The sequence below is a fragment of the Jaculus jaculus genome, chromosome 13, assembly GCF_020740685.1.
Source record: "Jaculus jaculus isolate mJacJac1 chromosome 13, mJacJac1.mat.Y.cur, whole genome shotgun sequence".
NCBI classification, from domain to species: Eukaryota; Metazoa; Chordata; class Mammalia; order Rodentia; family Dipodidae; genus Jaculus; species Jaculus jaculus.
The window spans coordinates 74986710-75004102 of record NC_059114.1 but is presented as its reverse complement, the minus strand read 5'-3'; the positions used below and the strand labels follow the sequence as shown (position 1 = coordinate 75004102).

The window sequence follows — 17393 nt, the reverse complement described above, 5'->3', positions numbered from 1 at the left end:
GTACATGCCTTTAATCCCAGCACTCAGGAGGCAGAGGTAGGAGGATCACCATGAGTCAAGGCCACCCTGAGACTACACAGTGAATTCCAGGTAAGCCCGGGGTACAGCAACTCCCCTACCTTGAAAAACCAACAATAATAATAATAATAATTTTTTTTAAACTTATTTTAAGTAGGTGTGGCTCACACCTATAATCTTAGCATGTGGGAGCCTGAGGCAAGAGGACTGCCGTGAATTTGAGGCTAGCCTGGTCTACATGGTAAGTTCCAGGCCAGTCTGTGCTATACACTACCAATAACTCCTATTTTATAACACAGACTCCCCTCCCTCTCTCTCTCTCTCTCTCTCTCTCTCTCTCTGTGTGTGTGTGTGTGTATAATTTAGTGTTGCATTCTCACACATATATACATATTTGGAGAGAGTATAAAGATCATACAAATTGGTTACTTACTTATATAACTCCTAAACTCATGTATTATAACATGGGACATTCATTTTATTACCTGAAAAAGTTCTAGTAAAAATAAAATGTATTCAATGTAGAGCAACAAATCGTCACTCAGATGTTATACCTGTAACCCCAGCCCTTAGGAAGCAAAGGCAAGAGGATCACTACAAATTTGAGGCCAGCCTGGCTGATGTAGCAAGTTCCAGGTCAACCAGGGCTATATAGTGAAATGCTATTATCAACACAATCTCCCTCCCACAAAAACAACATAAATATAAAACAAAAATCATCTGCAATACCACCATTGGCAACTACATTTCAAAATATAATCAAATAATATTAACACAAATTGTATATAATACATTTTATACTTAAAATTCAGTGTTTAAATAACCTTTAAAATCTATATGTATACATATATACATCAAAAAACATAAATAATGAAAAACCCTCTGTCTTACCTTTCTATTCAGCAGTCAATCAAGAATGTTTCTACTTTAATACACTCATATGTGAATCATTTTTAAAATTTTATATTATAAAAAGTTATTCTCTTATCCCCTCACACCCACGCCCGTCTCCCTGGTGGCCCTCCTCAGCAGGGTTATGGGATTCACTGTGGGGTCATGAAGGCCTCAGTTAGTCGCTGTGGGGCACTGGAGAACCATGTCCGAGGGTATTCCTTCCCACTCTGGCTCTCACAAACTTTCCAGCCCCTCTTCCACAGTGTTCCCCAAGTCATGGCAGGCCTTGGAAGTCTGATTTAGTGTTGTGGTCTCTCTGGATATCTGCTTTGATGGCTTCTAACTGATCACCATGTCTGTTACTATCACCCAGTATCTGTGAACTAATTTTCTTAAATGTATTTTATTTATTTATTTGAGACAAAGAAAGACAGAGAGAGAGAGAGAGAGAGAGAGGAGAGAGAGAGAGAGGGAATGGGCATGCCAGGGCCTCCAGCCACTGCAAATGAACACCAGATGCTGCCCCCTTTGTGCATCTGGCTTACATGGATCCTACAGAGTTGACCCAGGATCCTTTGGCTTTGCAGGCAAACGCCTTAACAGCTAAGCCATCTCTCCAGCCCTGTGAACTAACTTGAATTGGTTCTTTTCTTGTTGTTTGGAGTCAGGAACACATGTAGCTCAGGCTGGACTGGAACCCACTATGTAGTTAAAGCTGGACTTGAATTTCTAATCCTCCTGCCTCTACCTCCCAAGTGCTAGAATTAAAGTTACGTAATTTAAATTTCATATATATATACACACAATACGCATATGCATATATACATATACACACACATACACACAAAAAATATGTATGTATACACATATGCATATACACATATACGTATATACTTTTCTAGCTTTTTATTTTCCTTTGAATACTATTTAATTATGGCTATATATAACTTTCATTAAAGTCAAATTTTAAAATCTTCCTATTTATGCTTCCTACTGTAGTATTTTGCTAAAGAATGTTTAAGTTCAGACGTTGCTTTTTCCTGAAACAAGTACATCTAAGAGTATAAGTATGAGGGCCAGAAAGATGGCTTAGCAGTTAAGGCGCTTGCCTATGAAGCCAAAGGACCCAGGTTCAATTCCCCAGGACCCACATAAGCCAAATGCACAAGGTGGCACATGCGTCTGGAGTACGTTTGCAATGGCTGAAGGCCCTGGCGTGCCCATTCTCTTTCTCTCTTTCTCTCTCTCTGCCTCTGTCTCTTTCCCTCTCTTTCTCTCTCAAATAAGTAACTTAAAAAAAAAAAAAAAGAATAGGGCTGAAGAGATGGCTTAGCAGTTAAGGCATTTGCCTATAAAGCCAAAGGACCTCAGTTCAATTCCCCAGAACCCACGTAAGCCAGATGCACAAGGGGGCGCATGCATCTGGAGCTTTATACAGTGGGAGGAGAACACTGTGTGCCCATTCCCTCTCAGCCTTTCTCTCTCACTCTCAAATAAATAAGTGTGCGTTTTTCAAACTTTTAAGAAATGTTTACAATTATTAATTTATAGTAGTGATCAGATAAAGTGGCCCATTCAATTTCTAACATAGGGAAATCTACCCAGATGTCCTTGTGCACAATCAATCCGCGTAGAAAGCAGGCTCAAGTCACCCTGGCCAGCCTCTTTTGCTCTCAGGAGGACGTGGCTGGCGGGCGCACCAGCACGGACCTGACCCGAGGCCTGCCTTCACAGCGGCGCTTGCTTACCTTCCCGGTTTCTTAGACTCTTTTTTGTAAGACCTTTCCAGAGACGGTGATCTTCGGCTGTCACGGTGCCTGTGTCTCTCACGATCCCGCTCTCTTAAAGGAATGAATGCACAGAACCATTCAACAGAAAGACTCAAAGACACCATCTCCTCGCTGAATTTAACTTCTAAATGAATGAATCACAGCTAAGATTTTCCAGGTACTGCTTACTACCAGCCATCTTTATTCTTCCTCGGATTTCTGGGGAGGCCTTTCTGCTCATGGAGGTAAGCTGACACGGGCAGCCTCTGCTGATCTGCACACCTGACACTAAGCCGCACAGGGATTCTATCACAGTCCTCTCTCAAGGTCATGCAGTCAGCCAAACCGTGGTTATTTAACCTACAGCAAAAATTTCAAATGACTCTCCTGCCCACTGACTTCTAGAAAACTCTTTGCTCATCAAATAAATGCAGATTAAAGTTTTTTTTGTTTTGTTTTGGTTTTTTTCAAGGCAGGGTCTCACTCTGGCCCAGGGTGACCTGGAATTCACCATGCAGTTTCAGGGTGGCCTCAAACTCACAACGATCCTCCTTCCTCTGCCTCCCGAGTGCTGGGATTAAAGGCGTGCGCCACCATGCCCGGCTTTGGATTAAAGTTCTTATAGTCGGGCTGGAGAGATGGCTTAGCGGTTAAGCGCTTGCCTGTGAAGCCTAAGGACCCCGGTTCGAGGCTCGGTTCCCCAGGTCCCACGTTAGCCAGATGCACAAGGGGGCGCACGCATCTGGAGTTCGTTTGTAGAGGCTGGAAGCCCTGGCGCGCCCATTCCCTCTCTCTCCCTCTATCTGTCTTTCTCTCTGTGTCTGTCGCTATCAAATAAATAAATAAAAATTTAAATAAAAAAAAATTTTAAAAAAAAGTTCTTATAGTAAAGATTAGTACAAGGTTCTGTAATAACAGAGCTCTGACCCCTATGAGGGAGAGGCCTGAGGTGCCATTCTAAGCTATCCCTAACCTGCCCAAGACTTAAGTTAAGTGCTCGTTTTATCGGGAGGGGAAACAACAACAACAAAAAAAAACCTTACATGGAGACATTAGTCTTACCCAAAGTGAAAATGGAATGAGAGATGTTTTAAAACCTTCTAGTGTAAATCCTAAATATAATAGTTTCTGAGTCGATTTAATAAGAACAATTAAGACCTGAAACAAAAACCTCAGTGCTGGTATCGGAATCCAAACCACAAATCTAAGGGAAGTAACCATCCACCCACTCTTCAACATGGGGGGGGGGTGCAGAGGTTGAGCATCCCTTATCCAAGATCCTGCAAACACAAGTTTTCAGTATTTAATAAACTTACAAGTTGAGTATCTGAATTTTGAAAATCTAAAATCTGAAATTCCCCAAATTCCAAAACTTTCTGAGTATGGTTCAGAGACACAAGCATTTTAAATTTGGAGTTTCAGATAAGAGATCAGGCACTAGAATGTCTGAACTCAAAACTATCTCTAACCTATATACCCAAATAGAAGAAATGTTAATACTGTGAAATCAAAACATAAAGCTGGTAAAGTTCAGCTTAGAAATTAAGACAAATAATTTCTTTCAGTTCAAGATTCCTCTACTCTCAAGAAAGATGACTTGGAGTAATATACTTCTGAGACAAGAGCCACTGGTATATGCCATCTGTCTACAATAAAACAGCCAGAGACTGGAACTCTTAAGTTCTCCATGTGACATAGCTCTAAACGCATAGATTGCAGTGTGGTAATAATCTTAGTTAAGAAATAAACGAATGAGCCGGCCATGGTGGCCCTCGCCTTTAATCCCAACACTCGGGAGGCAGAGGTAGGAGGATCGCTATGAGTTCAAGGCCACCCTGAGGCTACATAGTGAATTCCAGGTCAGCCTGAGCTACAGTGAGACCCTACCTCAAAAAAAAAAAAAAAAAAATTAAATGAATGGTACAACTTGTCAAAGCTGCCTAAGTTGTAACGACATGGCAGCTAAAAAATACAATCGTTTATTTTCAAATAAAAAATATAATTGAAGAATATGTCTAATTTTGTGTGTTTTTTAACATCTAGCCAGGTAGGTGTGCATTATTACTTGATAACTGCTCCTTCTGAACGCACAGGAATTAAAAAGATCAATTTACATATAAATTAGCTTATTGGATATAAGTGGACTATGAATCCATTGAAAGGAAGGAAAACTATGCTTGCACTACTAGTCCCAAGATGCTTCCTGTTTCGGCATTAAGATATTCCTTCCGTACTTGATGCTAGCCAGCTGGGGACAGCTGCACGGTCACTGTCCCCAGCACAGCCATGGAAGCCTCGGTGAAACAGCTCCCCGCTGTGGACAAAGCCCAGGGCGGGCTTCCTCCCACGGCAGGTGCCGTGCCTGTGTGCACTGTCTGCCTCTCCTTCCCTCCTTCCTGTTTCCTACAGCAACCTTGCTCTTTCGTGGTAACAAATACCCACCTCACTCTTTGCCAGCCCTTTCTTGAAACGGTTTGCCTTGGGACAACCTTGCAGTTATTATGCAGCCTCATTTGGAAGAGGAGAAGGCAGCAAATGGAAAGGCTGACACCAAGCAGGAAGAAGAGAGCCAACCAGAGGCAGATGACAGAAGCCAAATTACCCTCAGTCTAATGTACACATCTACGAAGTTGTAGATTTTCCTGGTATACAACTAAAAGTTATACTAAGAGTTCACATGCCGCATGCTCATTTCAAAGAAACATTCCATTTGGAACAGACGCCAAATACTCCACCAAGCACGCCAGAGGGAGCCCATTATAACCAAGGGAACTCGGGCAAGCCCTCAGTCACGTTATAAACATCTGACAAGGGGTGTTTATGCATATCTGAACGTGCTCAAACTCAGAACTCAAAGTTTAAACCTTGGGCTGGAGATTTGGCTCAGTGGTTAAGGCACTGGCCTGTAAAAAAACCAAAGGACTCAGGTTCGACTCCCTAGTACCCATGTAAAGCCAGATGCACAGGGTTGGTGCACACGTCTGAAGTTTGTTGGCAGTGGCTGGAGGCCCCGGTGTGGCCACACTCATTCTCAATCTCCCTCTCCCGACTCACTCTCACACACACTCTCGCCCTCGCCCCACCAAAGAAATAATAAAGTATTTTAAAAACTTTAAACATGGCTAGAAGAATTAGGGACGTACAGCAGAGCCCTGACAGCTTCTCAAATCATAATAAATCAGGATAGAAATGCTATGTAGAATGTTTACAAGAAATTTTCCAAGGTTATTACAAGTACCTTAATATCTAAAGAAAACTATTAACTCTTTCCAGTTTAGATTTTCACACTGAAATTTTAAATAAACTAGTCAACTAGTCAGCCAACTAGGCTATTACAGAATAATTAGGAACACAAATGGTCTTTCAGCCTTGGCCCACCAGAGAGCTCTACAAGAAATCATTCTTTCCTTCCAGGCTGCTGGCAGAGAGAGAGAGAGAGAGAGAGAGAGAGCACGCAGCCTTTTTTTTACCCTTGCAAGCCTGCTCCGCAGACAGTGGCTTCCTACCAGTCAGAATCAATTCACTGCTCATGAGGAAAATGCACAGCAAGACGTGTTGATTCTAGCACAGTAACTGCAGCCCAGCCCAGCTATACAGCCCAGAGAGCTAAGGGACTAGTTTGGGCAACTCAAGCACTTTTAGCACAAAAGTTGCAAAAGAGAATGAAAGTAAATGAGAAGAAAAACAGTTAGTCATCTGACAAGAAGAGCTCAAATCTAAGAGGATATAGTACTCACTAGAGACAGAAACAATTAGTATAATCATTAAATGCCCTCTTATTTTCCCATATAAAGAAGTGGTTCTCAGCTTCTGGAACTAACTGCCTCTGAAAACCTGCCCCAAGCTTCTCCTGGAAGCACACACATGGTCATAAAACTGCACGTGCCTTCAGACTACTTGTAAAAGTACATCTCTGTCTGCTTTCAGAATACCTACTGGAAGCTTCTTCTTATATTAGGGAAATTAGCTTTAAAACATTAGATCAGCCAGGTGTGGTGGTGCTCGCCTTTAATCCCAGCACTCAGGAAGCTGAGGTAGGAGGATCGCCATGAGTTTGAGACCACCTTGAGACTAACTACATAGTGAACTCCAGGTCTGCCTGGATTAGATGAAATTTCCCTACCTAGATAGATAAATTAAAATATATATATATATATATATAAGCATAAATCCAGAATGGAATGGTAATAAGTTCAACTTTCCTCAATTTCAGTGCAGGAAAACAGGCTAAAAGTCATGTTGAAAGCTGTAATTTTAACTAGTCTTCCTTCGTTTTTTGAAGGCCCTCATCTTCCAAATCAGAATCCAAGCTCGTTGCACGTCACCAACCCTGAAGGCACTCAAAATTACTTGTACCTGGCATGATGATCACAAGGAGGAAAACGAAGTCTCTGATCATGAAAACCTGTACAAGATCTTCATGTCAGAGGATCATCGTTCCATGTCAACTGTGTCATGTAAAGTACAAGGTTCGTAGTCACTGAATGAGTCTACGCTCATAATTCTGGAATGCTTTGCGAAACATTGTTTTTCTGACAATTTACTTGTCACCATCTCTCCTAAAAGCATGCTTTCTTTCCTTTTACAGATCGAAAGGCTCAACCTTTGTGTTGCTTCACAGATGGAGAACCAGCTGAGCTGCTGTCGCCGGTGAAGACCTCCTCGGCATGAGGGCTCACCTGCTGCGCTCGTAGCTGCGGTGGCGCGTCGGCGACCTCCCTCGATCGTAATCTGACCGGTAGCGGCTATCTGGTCTTCGCCTGTCGGGGCTGCGACCTCGCTCCCGCCGCTCCAGGGAGCGGTGCCTCTCGCCTCGCCCGTGACTGTGATCGCGGTGCCTGTGGTCGTCATAGTGCTTAAGCCTCTCTGGGGACCTTCTCTCACTGGGAGCCTTGGGGAGTGGGTATGGGGGCAGATGTCTAAAATGAGGACTGCTGCTATTATTAGCACTTGGTGGGAAAGAACTGGAACTATTCTGAAAACTATTAAAATTGGGAGGTGGGAAATTATGTGAGTAACCAGGAGGGTACTGGTAATTAACCTGCTGTGGCATGACTGGAGGGGGTGGAGGGTGGGGCATGGAAGGAGGGGGCACCATGAAGGGGAAAGCGCCTTGTCCAGGAGGTGCTCCAGGGACTGAGGGGTTATTCGGACAAGGCATTGGAGGGGGCATGGGTGGAAAACAGGGAGGCACTGGAAAGGGGTGCCTCATCTGGTGGTTGGGGAAAGGGGGTCTGACTGGGCAGGGGGGTAGCGAGCCTTGTGCTGACGGTGGCATGGGTGGTGGGAAGGGTACAAAGTCTGGTCGTGGAGGCAGAAAATTAGGAGCTGGAGAGTTCGAGAATGTGGTGGAAGGCGCACTTGGAGGCTCATATTGATACTGCACAGGAGGCTGCTGAGGGTGAAGGAGTCTGAGGTTCTGGGGCCTGAAGGCTGGTGTCGAGGGTCTGGCTCCATGTCCTCCTCGTCCTCGGGGACATCCTCGTCCTGGGTGGAACGACATTCTATGGCTTTTTGGAGAAAAGGAAAAAGGTTAAAAATAAAAAGCAACATATGGGCTGTAGAGATGGATTAGCAGTTAAGGCGCTTGCTGGGGAAGCCTAAGGACTCATGATCAACTCTCCAGGTCCCACCTAAGCCAGACACACAGTGACACAAGCGGGCAAGGCTGCACGTGTGCGTGAGGAGGCGCACATGTCTAGAGCTTGAATGCAGTGGCTAGAGGCCTTGGCATGCCAATTCTCTCTCACGCATCAAAAGGAAAAGCAGTTGGGCGCCCCTTCTCCCCCCCCCAAAAAAAGGCCAGGCATGGTGGCACACACCTTTAATCCCAGCAATTAGGAGGCAGAGGTAAGAGGATCACAGTGAGTTCAAGGCCACCCTGAGACTACATAGTGAACTCCAGGTCAACCTGGGTAGAGTGAGACCCTACCTCAAAAAAAAAAAAAAAAAAAAATCAACATACTATATAAACTAGATTCCCTAAATATTTAATGGACCTTTTAGTTAGGCAAGTCCAAAATGTTCATTACATCTAATACTAGCCAGGTCCTCCCTAATACCTCAAAGTCTTTACAACCAACAACTCCTCCTCCCACCTCACATCCCAGCCACTGCCACGTTCAATCCCTAGACCCTGTCAGCCCCTAAATCTGCCCCACTTCCTACATCTATTTGCTCAAAGACCTTGCTTTCACCATGCTGCCCCATGCACACATTCATTCTTTTCTACATTTGTACCCGTATCTTCCTGTCTCCACCTCTCCCCACTCAGTACTGATTCCATAGCACAGTATTCTAATGGCTCATTTTCTTTAAATAATCTACACTCCTCTATCCCACTTTTTTCAGTCACAAAAACCTAACAATGCCTCAGACTTAGAATGATCCAGCATTTTGTTTCCTGAGAGTTGACCAGAACTTAGTCCTGGTGAAGAAAACCTGCACGGGCAGGCTGGTGACCACATTCCTTCAATCACAGGCTCTACCAATACAGCCTGGCATAGTCCAGCAGTGTACTCTCTTGTCCACCGTATCTGCTGCACACCTTCTGTGGTCACCTTCCTGACAACCTGATCTGTCTTCATGGTTTCAATTAACCTTTTCTCCCACCAAACAGGAGCACCGACGTCATCAGAGCATGGCCAATCCACCGACGTCATCAGAGCATGGCCAATCCACCGACGTCATCAGAGCATGGCCAATCCACCAAACCTACATGCACCCAACCCCATCCTCTCCCAGTTCCCTTACAATGACAAACCCTGTCCTGTCACATGCTCTGTGGGTCTCATGCCCAACCCCAAATGTGTGTTTGGATGTTTTCCTTCCCCCCCATCTCCTGCAATCATCCATCTCTCCCCACCATCAGACTCTTCACATCCCCATTTGAAAATGCTCAGGTCTATTCCAACATAAAATACTCCCCTTGGCCTCCAGGCCTCCCTCGACTTTGTACGGTCTCCTTCCTCTTTGTGTCTACCCTGAAAATGCTATGAGGGTCTCAACTTTGTTCTCCCCAAATTCATGTATCCCAATGTGATGCTATATAAAGGTTAAGCCCATGGGAAGTAATCAACATTACAACAGGTCACGAGATCAGTGCACTTTCTTGTGCTTTCTCTGACATGTGTATGTGTGCATGTGAGTATGCATGTGGATCACAGGTCAATGTCGGGTGTCTTCCTCCTTCACTCTCTGCATCATTCTCTGGAACAAAATCTCTTGCTGAATTAAGCCAGACTAGCTAGTCAGCAAACCCCAAAGAACCTCCTGTTTCCTCTTCTCCCCAGAACTGGGACTATAGGCACATACCACCACACCTGGCTTTTACTTAGGTACTGGGGATCCAAATCCAAGGGTCCATGCTGGGCACCAAGTGCTTGACTCACTAAGCCATCTCCCTGCCCCAGAATTAACAGCATTATGAAAAGAGGAAGAGATAAGAGATCCCCTCTCTGTGTCAGATGAAGATGCAGCAGGAAGGCAGCCATGGGCAAGTCAGAATAAGACCCCAAGGAAGAAAACGTGACCATGAGGGTGCCTTGGAAAATAAATGTTTGTTGCTCAAGTTACTGCTTTGGTTTGAATGTGAAATGTCCCCCAAAGGCTCATGTGTTGGTCCCCAAATGACGGCACTGTTTGGGAAGGTTGTAGAGCCTTCAGGAGGTAACGCCTTGCTGGAGAAAGTGTGACTCAGTTCCTCCACGCTTCTTATTCACCATCGAGTGCAAAGTGACCAGCCAGCCTCTCTTTCCTGTGGCCATGCCTTCTCTGCCATGACAGACTGTAGCCCAATAAACCTTTCCTCCCTTCAGCTGGTTCCTGTCAAGTACTTGATTACAGCAACAAGCAAAGTAGCAAATACAGTGACCCAGTCTACCCTAGTTTATGGCATTTTCTTATTCAGCCCCAGCTGACAAACACAAAAGTACACAATAACCTTTTAGTATTCTAGTGGGATTAGTGCCAGGACCTTTACTCCCAGAAACTAAAATGCAAGAATGCTTAATTCCTCTACATAAAATGGCAAAGTATTCGTACATAATATATCTCTTACATACTGCAAGTCTAATCTCCAGAGCTCAGGTGAGGCAGTTTAGCATGCATGAGGCTCCGGGTTCAACCCCCAGTTCCTCTCTCCACTCATAAAACGATCATCTCTAGATTATGTGTAACCCTGAATACAACATAAATGCGATAAAAACAATCACTTGTTTAGGGAACAATGACAAGGAGGTCCCCCATGTCCCATACAGGTACAATCATTGTAGGATTACCTACACAGGGCACAGACAACGTGCAACACACACAAGAACTAGAACGACTGAGGACCTGTTAAGAGTACCCAGCAGTACCCAACAGCAGCAAAGTTCATGTCTGCTTTAGGAACTTTCTGGCATTCTTCCCCCAAATATTTCCAGTCCACCACTGGCTTATCTATAGATTCTAAACACTAGGACACAAAGGGCCAACTATACATTTGCAACTCACTCTAATCTGGCTTAAGCTCTGCCTCCATGACACCTCGAAAAAAACAAAAACAAAAAAAAATAAAAAAGATTAAAAAAATAGCAGGGCAGGAGAGATGGCTTAGCAGTTAAGCTGCCTGCCCGCAAAGCCAAAGGATCCTGATTCAACTCTCCAGGACCCACATAAGCCAAATGCACAAGGGGTGTATGCATCTGGAGTTTGCAGTGGCTGGAGGCCTTGGCCTGCCCATTCTCTATCTCTCTCTCTCTCTTTCTCTGTGCTTCTTTCTCTCTCATAAATAAATAAAATATATTTAAAAAAAATAGCAATGCCAGCCCATCAGACCCAGGGAGGCAAACTGAGCAGCAGGTATAAACAGGTGGTAGGGGGCTAATATTTGAGTGTTTAATAGATTTGGAAACCAATATGAGAGACAGTCAAGTGTACGTGAAAGACCAGGGATGGGAAATCAATCCCCACAAGATGCCAGGCATAGGAAATTTTTTGAGGATATTGTGGTCAGGTGAAAGGTTATTGGGGGGAAAAAAAACTGTATTATGTGGTAAAGAAGGGTCCCATGAGACTGGGACAGAAAGGCTCAAGCAAGCTAAGATACTTGTAGGACAGGCTAAACAAATGTGTGCCCCAGTAATCCATGCCCTGTCGTGTGAGAAATCATGATGCCCAAGGGCTATTACACTTCCAGCCAAGATGGCGACCACCTAGCTGCGCTGCAAACCCCGGGGAAAGAAAGGCAGACCAAATGGCTGAACCTTCACCAGGCCCTTACAGGAAACACCTGAACCACAAGACACCGCAGAGGGTAGGATCAAGGCTAACCTTAATCTTCTACATCTTCCCTCCCTCCCTCTCCCTCTCTCTCTTCTCTCTAACTCTTGTATATTAGTTATCTTTTTCCTCCTTTTCTTTTTTTAATTTTTTTTTGTTCATTATTTATTTATTTATTTGAGAGCGACAGACATAGAGAGAAAGACAGATAGAGGGAGAGAGAGAGAATGGGCGTGCCAGGGCTTCCAGCCACTGCAAATGAACTCCAGACGCGTGCGCCCCCTTGTGCATCTGGCTAACGTGGGACCTGGGGAACCGAGCCTTGAACCGGGGTCCTTAGGCTTCACAGGCAAGCACTTAACCGCTAAGCCATCTCTCCAGCCCTTTTTCCTCCTTTTCTTAGTGGGCACTGACCCGTAACTCCCAGTACCAGCATGTGGCTATCATCTACAATGAGCTTTTGATCAGAGAGAACTACAAGGTTTCCTAAAAGAAAGACAGATTTCTGTCCGAGAACTTGATGACCCACCAAAGGTTAGTGGTAAGACCCTACTGCTGAAGACACTGTATGTGGTCAACACATAAAATGGAATGGCATGGCTGGAAGTTGGAAGATAGTCAAACCCCAGATGGTCAGCACGTCTAGTGCCAGAAGGTGCTACATGGGCGACTGGGGGAAAATGACCAATATCTGTCTAAACAACTCATGGTCTAACCTACTTAGCAGCAAATAACCTGTTGTGATGCCCACACAAGTGCAACAGTGGCACACAGCCATGGTGGGGAACCAACTGCTCTTGATTCGGCTAACTGATCCCCTCAGTGGTATGGGACCCATAGCTGGAGCTGGGAAACAAGTCAGAACCATATCCAAACAGAAGCCTGCTCTCCATTATCAAGCTACCATCAATCGTGGGCTACAAGAGGACCTACACCTATTAAATTCTGTATAAAAAAAAGTAAGGGTTTTCTCATTTGTCCTGGTGCTAACCTACTCTCCATTGGAGAATCTGCTTCTCTTTTTCAGATAGATGCATATCCTTAGGAGAGAGCCACCCCATCATACCTCAGAAGGGCCCTGGCTGAAACTAAGAAAAATTGGCGAAACATGCAAGGGTGCTATTTTCCTGATGAACCGGATACCAGCACAAGGGGGAAGGAGATCACCTCAGAGAAAAATCAACTCCTACCAAATCAGAGAACCAGAGTCCCAGAGGCCCCCAACACCTCATCACTGAAGCAGACAAAAAATGAACCCAACATGGCTCAGGGAAATTTTGTGGAAGAGGGGGCGGGAAGAATGTCACAGCCATATGATGGGTCATGATATGCAGAGACATTTATCTTACCCATAACTGTGGGCTAACTCCACAATGCACAACCCATATACCTCACCAAGGAGGAGCCATGGGGAGGGGGTAGGTCACGGATGAGCCTAATAATGGTACCAAACTGACTGTATTTGCTGAATACAAAACTAATTAATAAAAAAAAAGTAGATTATATTTGTGGTGGTTTGATTCAGGTGTCCTCCATAAACTTAGGCGTTCTGAATGCTAAGGCCCCCGGATGATGGCATTTGGAAATTAAAGCCTGCTGGAGGGAGTACATTGTTGGGGGCAGATTAATGGGTGTTATAGCCAGTTTACCCATGCCAGTGTTTAGCACACTCACTCTCCTGTGGCTATTGCCTACGTTATGTTGGCAGGGGGTGATGTCCACCCTCTGCCCATGCCATCGTTTTCCCTGCCACTGTGGAGCTTCCCCTAGAGTCTGTAAGCCAAAACAAACCTTTTTTCCCCCACAAGCTGCTCTTGGTTGGGTGATTTCTACCAGCAATGCGAACCTGACTGCAACAACAATAGTACACATGTGTGCACACACACCTGTATACATATATGTGTACCCAGGCACACAAATACACACATACACTTCTTCCTATTTGGTTTGTAAGTACTTCCAGAACTCACTTGACAGCTTACTGCAATAACATCCTTGCTGGCCTTTCTACAGTCGCACCAACACACCGGGCATTTGCTAGGTGTCTTGCTCTTGCAGCACTCTCTGCTGCTTCTCGGCGGGTCCTTCGATCACAATCCACAAACGAATTACATAATTCCACCTTCAATGTCTATTTGCCACTAAGAATTCCAAGCTCAATCAGGAAGCCCCTGGGATATATTTTTTTATTTTTATTGATTTATTTGATGGGGGGGGGCAGATAGAAAGAGAAAGAATGGATACAACAGGGCCTCCAGTCACTGCAAACACACTCCAGATGCATGTGCCACCATGTACAACGGGCTTACATGGGTATTGGGGAATGAACCTGGAGGCATCGCTCCAGCCCCAGGATGTACCTTTCAAGTACTTTCATTTGACTTCTAGCCCTGCACAGTGTATTATGCCCACTGTTGGAAGAATGAGCAAACATCCTGCCCCTTCAGTGTGTGGAAAGCCTACCCACCCTCCGTGGCCCTGCACCTGCCCTGCTCCTCACTGTTCTCCCCAAGCTGCCATTCCTAGCACATCACTTACCACGTGTTGCTTTGCATCATGATGCATTATCCAAGTATGTCACATCTTCCAGAGAAACTAAGTTCTACAAGACAGAAGCAGTGAGATACATAAACACGCTTTCCAAGCTGCCAAGCTATGCAGTATTTCTTTACAATGATCTTAACACTAATGTTAAATTTCCCCGTGCACTTACTCTAACAAAATCAAGTGCATTCTGAACTATATCCAAGTTTCCAAATAAATTTTACCAGGTCATTATTTGTGCTAATTCAAAACTACCAGTGGCTAAAAAAGACTGAAAGCACAAGTATCTGCCATTTCTAGTTTTTTTTAAAGATTAGGGAAAATCTCCCCCACCCACATTTCCCTTTGCTGCAATGAAAGGCAGGCATAAATCAGATGCCAAAACCCACAGTGAAATCAGCATTCAAAATCAAATATGCTCACAATCTTATTAGTACAACAGTTACAATGCTTTACTTTGGCTCTTCCCACAGAACATCAATGATTTCCAAATACTTGAACCTCAGCAAATGCTTAACAACAACAACAAAAAAATCTCCAATGTTAAGTGCAAAAACTCTTAATGTAGAAACATCTTTCTAAAGTCTTTCTAAAAGTTTATCGATAGCCATTGTAAGCTAGCATAACTGCAATAATTCACTTGTATCAGCCATTGCTTAATGCATAATACAAATATTAATTATTATTATTCATTTCAAGACTCATGATTAAACATGGGCCCAGATAGCTAATCCTGCCATCACAGGCTACTCACTACCAACAGAACTCAATTCAAACTCCATCTTAACCCAACCTCTGCTCCCAAGCACAGCCTCCATTTCCTTCTCTGCAAAACAACCCTCCTACCAGAGACTGGGGCTAGTAAACGTATCAAGCACTCTCTTTCATTAACTTCTTTGCTTCTATCCTCTCAAATCATCAACCCTATAAACCTGCCCATCAATTTCCTTTTTCTAATTTTATTTATTTATTTGCAAGCAGAGACAGAGAGAAAATGGGCACGCCAGGGCCTCTAGACACATGCACTACTTTGTGCATCTGGCTTACATGGGTCCTGAGGAATCAAACCTGGGTCCTTTGGATTCTCAGGCAGGTGCCTTAAACACTAAGCCCTCTCTCCAGCCCTTGCCCATCAATTTCTATTCATCCACCAATCTCAAATGCCACCTCCTTTGTGGAGCACTTCTTGCTTTCCTTTGGGGAACAATCTCATTCCCTGCAGCCTGTTACTGCTTATTCTATACTTACTTCTTTCATACAGCACTTACCAGAAACTGCCTCATATTACAGTCATGTGTGCACATGTCGAACTCTTCCACTAGCTTACTAGCTCCTTGATAACTTGGGTTGATTCATGGTCATTTCCGTATCCTTCAGAGTCCCTGGCAGAGCATCCTGTGCACAGTGGATGGGGGTAAATTTTACTCTCACCAAGGGCAGATTTCTCTACCACAACTGGATATAGCCCATCCTCATCTATGCACACGCTTGCATTATCAAAACGCAGGGCAGACCTTTTCTGACTTGTATTACATTCAGTGAGCCCATACACATGAAACATGTCCCAGACCCTTTGGAACTCAAAAGATGTGTAAGAGAGTCTGCAAGATTCAAGGAACTCAAAAACCACATACAAAAAAAGAACTAAAACCAAGAAAAAAAATTCTTAATGCAATATTCCCAGCAACGCAAAAAAATATAAATAAATAAATAAAAAGCAATGCAATGTGATAAACACAAGAAAAGTGGCTTGCAAAGGATCTTGGGGAACACAAAGAAATGTGGTGAAGCTAGAGGTGGGTAAGAATTAACATCCCTGTTGTTATAATATCATGTAATATTGTATCATTGACAGCGAGCAAAATGTGGACACCCCCACTACCAGACCACTCTCAATGCTTGTACAGTTAGAAAACCAAAAAAAAAAAAAAAGAAAGAAAGAAAGAAAGAAGGAAAGAAAGATAAAATAGATCATGAACCCAACCTATTAAGAACATGGACTGTATTGCAGATGTAAACTTAATTCAATGCAACTGGGGGGGGGGGGGTGACGACTTTCCGCACCTACCTACTCTTGGGGACTCTGCACATAAGAGAAACTGAGGAAGCGCGGCCAAGACGCCCAAGAAGGCGTGCGCCGACATACAAAAAGAGTTGCAAAGCGTGACTGTCTGCAGCGAGCCCCGCTCCCGGGCTTGGGCTCGGTGCAGCCCGGCCTCCCCCTGCAAGCGCTTTCGGTGCCGACGCGCTCGCATCTCCCGCCCGCCGGCTCCACGCGGCGATCGCGGGACTGCGGGGCTCGCTGGGCCCCTCCGCGGCCCCGGGCCCGGACCCCGGCGTGCGCCCCGCAAATGAATGGAGGGCGCCCCTTTCCACGCGGGTTCACCTGCGGGATGGGTGCCGGCGGGGCGGGCTGGGGGCGTCTACGGCCCGCGGCGGCACCCCAGGAGATGGGCTCCCCGCCCGCCCGCCCCCCACCGACCCCCACAGGCTCCTTTCGCCCCAGCGTGTAAAATTCCATTTAAAGTCCCGACCCGCGGAAGCTCCCAACAAGCCGCGCGCAGAAGTCCCCGTTTACCAACAAAAGAGCCGCGAGCTCGGGCAGCTTTACGACGGCAAGCTTTCCCAGACCGCCGCGCCTCCGGAACAGGAAACCCGGGGAATTAGAAAAAAGAAGAAAAAAAAAAAAAGCTAACCTGAGAAAGCTGGCTAAGGAAGAGGGAGAAAAAAAAACTCTTCGACTCGCCTCAGCGCCTACTGCGCCGTGATTGGTGCGTCAACGAGAGCGACGGATACTTAGACCAATGGTTACTGCCGGGCGCTCCTGCGCCCGCCCCCTCCGCTCTGACGTCCTCCAATCCGGAAGCGCAACCGGGTGAGCGCGCGCGTTTCCGCCCGGAAAGGGCA

The 17393-nt window shown here is 45.1% G+C and overlaps 1 protein-coding gene across 3 annotated transcripts in view; it reads right to left on the bottom strand.

Moving 5' to 3' along the window:
* The window catches only part of Drosha (drosha ribonuclease III), a 145739-nt gene extending 128561 nt beyond the window's left edge, over nt 1-17178 (bottom strand). For 2 of the 3 annotated variants that reach the window (XM_045132499.1, XM_045132500.1), the window contains exons 1-5: nt 17065-17178; nt 15755-15881; nt 14481-14544; nt 7361-8191; nt 2661-2753 (exon numbers count right to left, since the gene is read on the bottom strand). In XM_045132499.1, the coding sequence (XP_044988434.1) occupies nt 2661-2753; nt 7361-8191; nt 14481-14500 (944 nt within the window). In that variant the 5' untranslated portion in view covers nt 14501-14544; nt 15755-15881; nt 17065-17178. The remainder of the gene's footprint in view (nt 1-2660; nt 2754-7360; nt 8192-14480; nt 14545-15754; nt 15882-17064) is intronic. The other variant, XM_004652525.2, reaches the window with a different exon arrangement.
* Between the last annotated feature and the right edge of the window lie 215 nt (nt 17179-17393).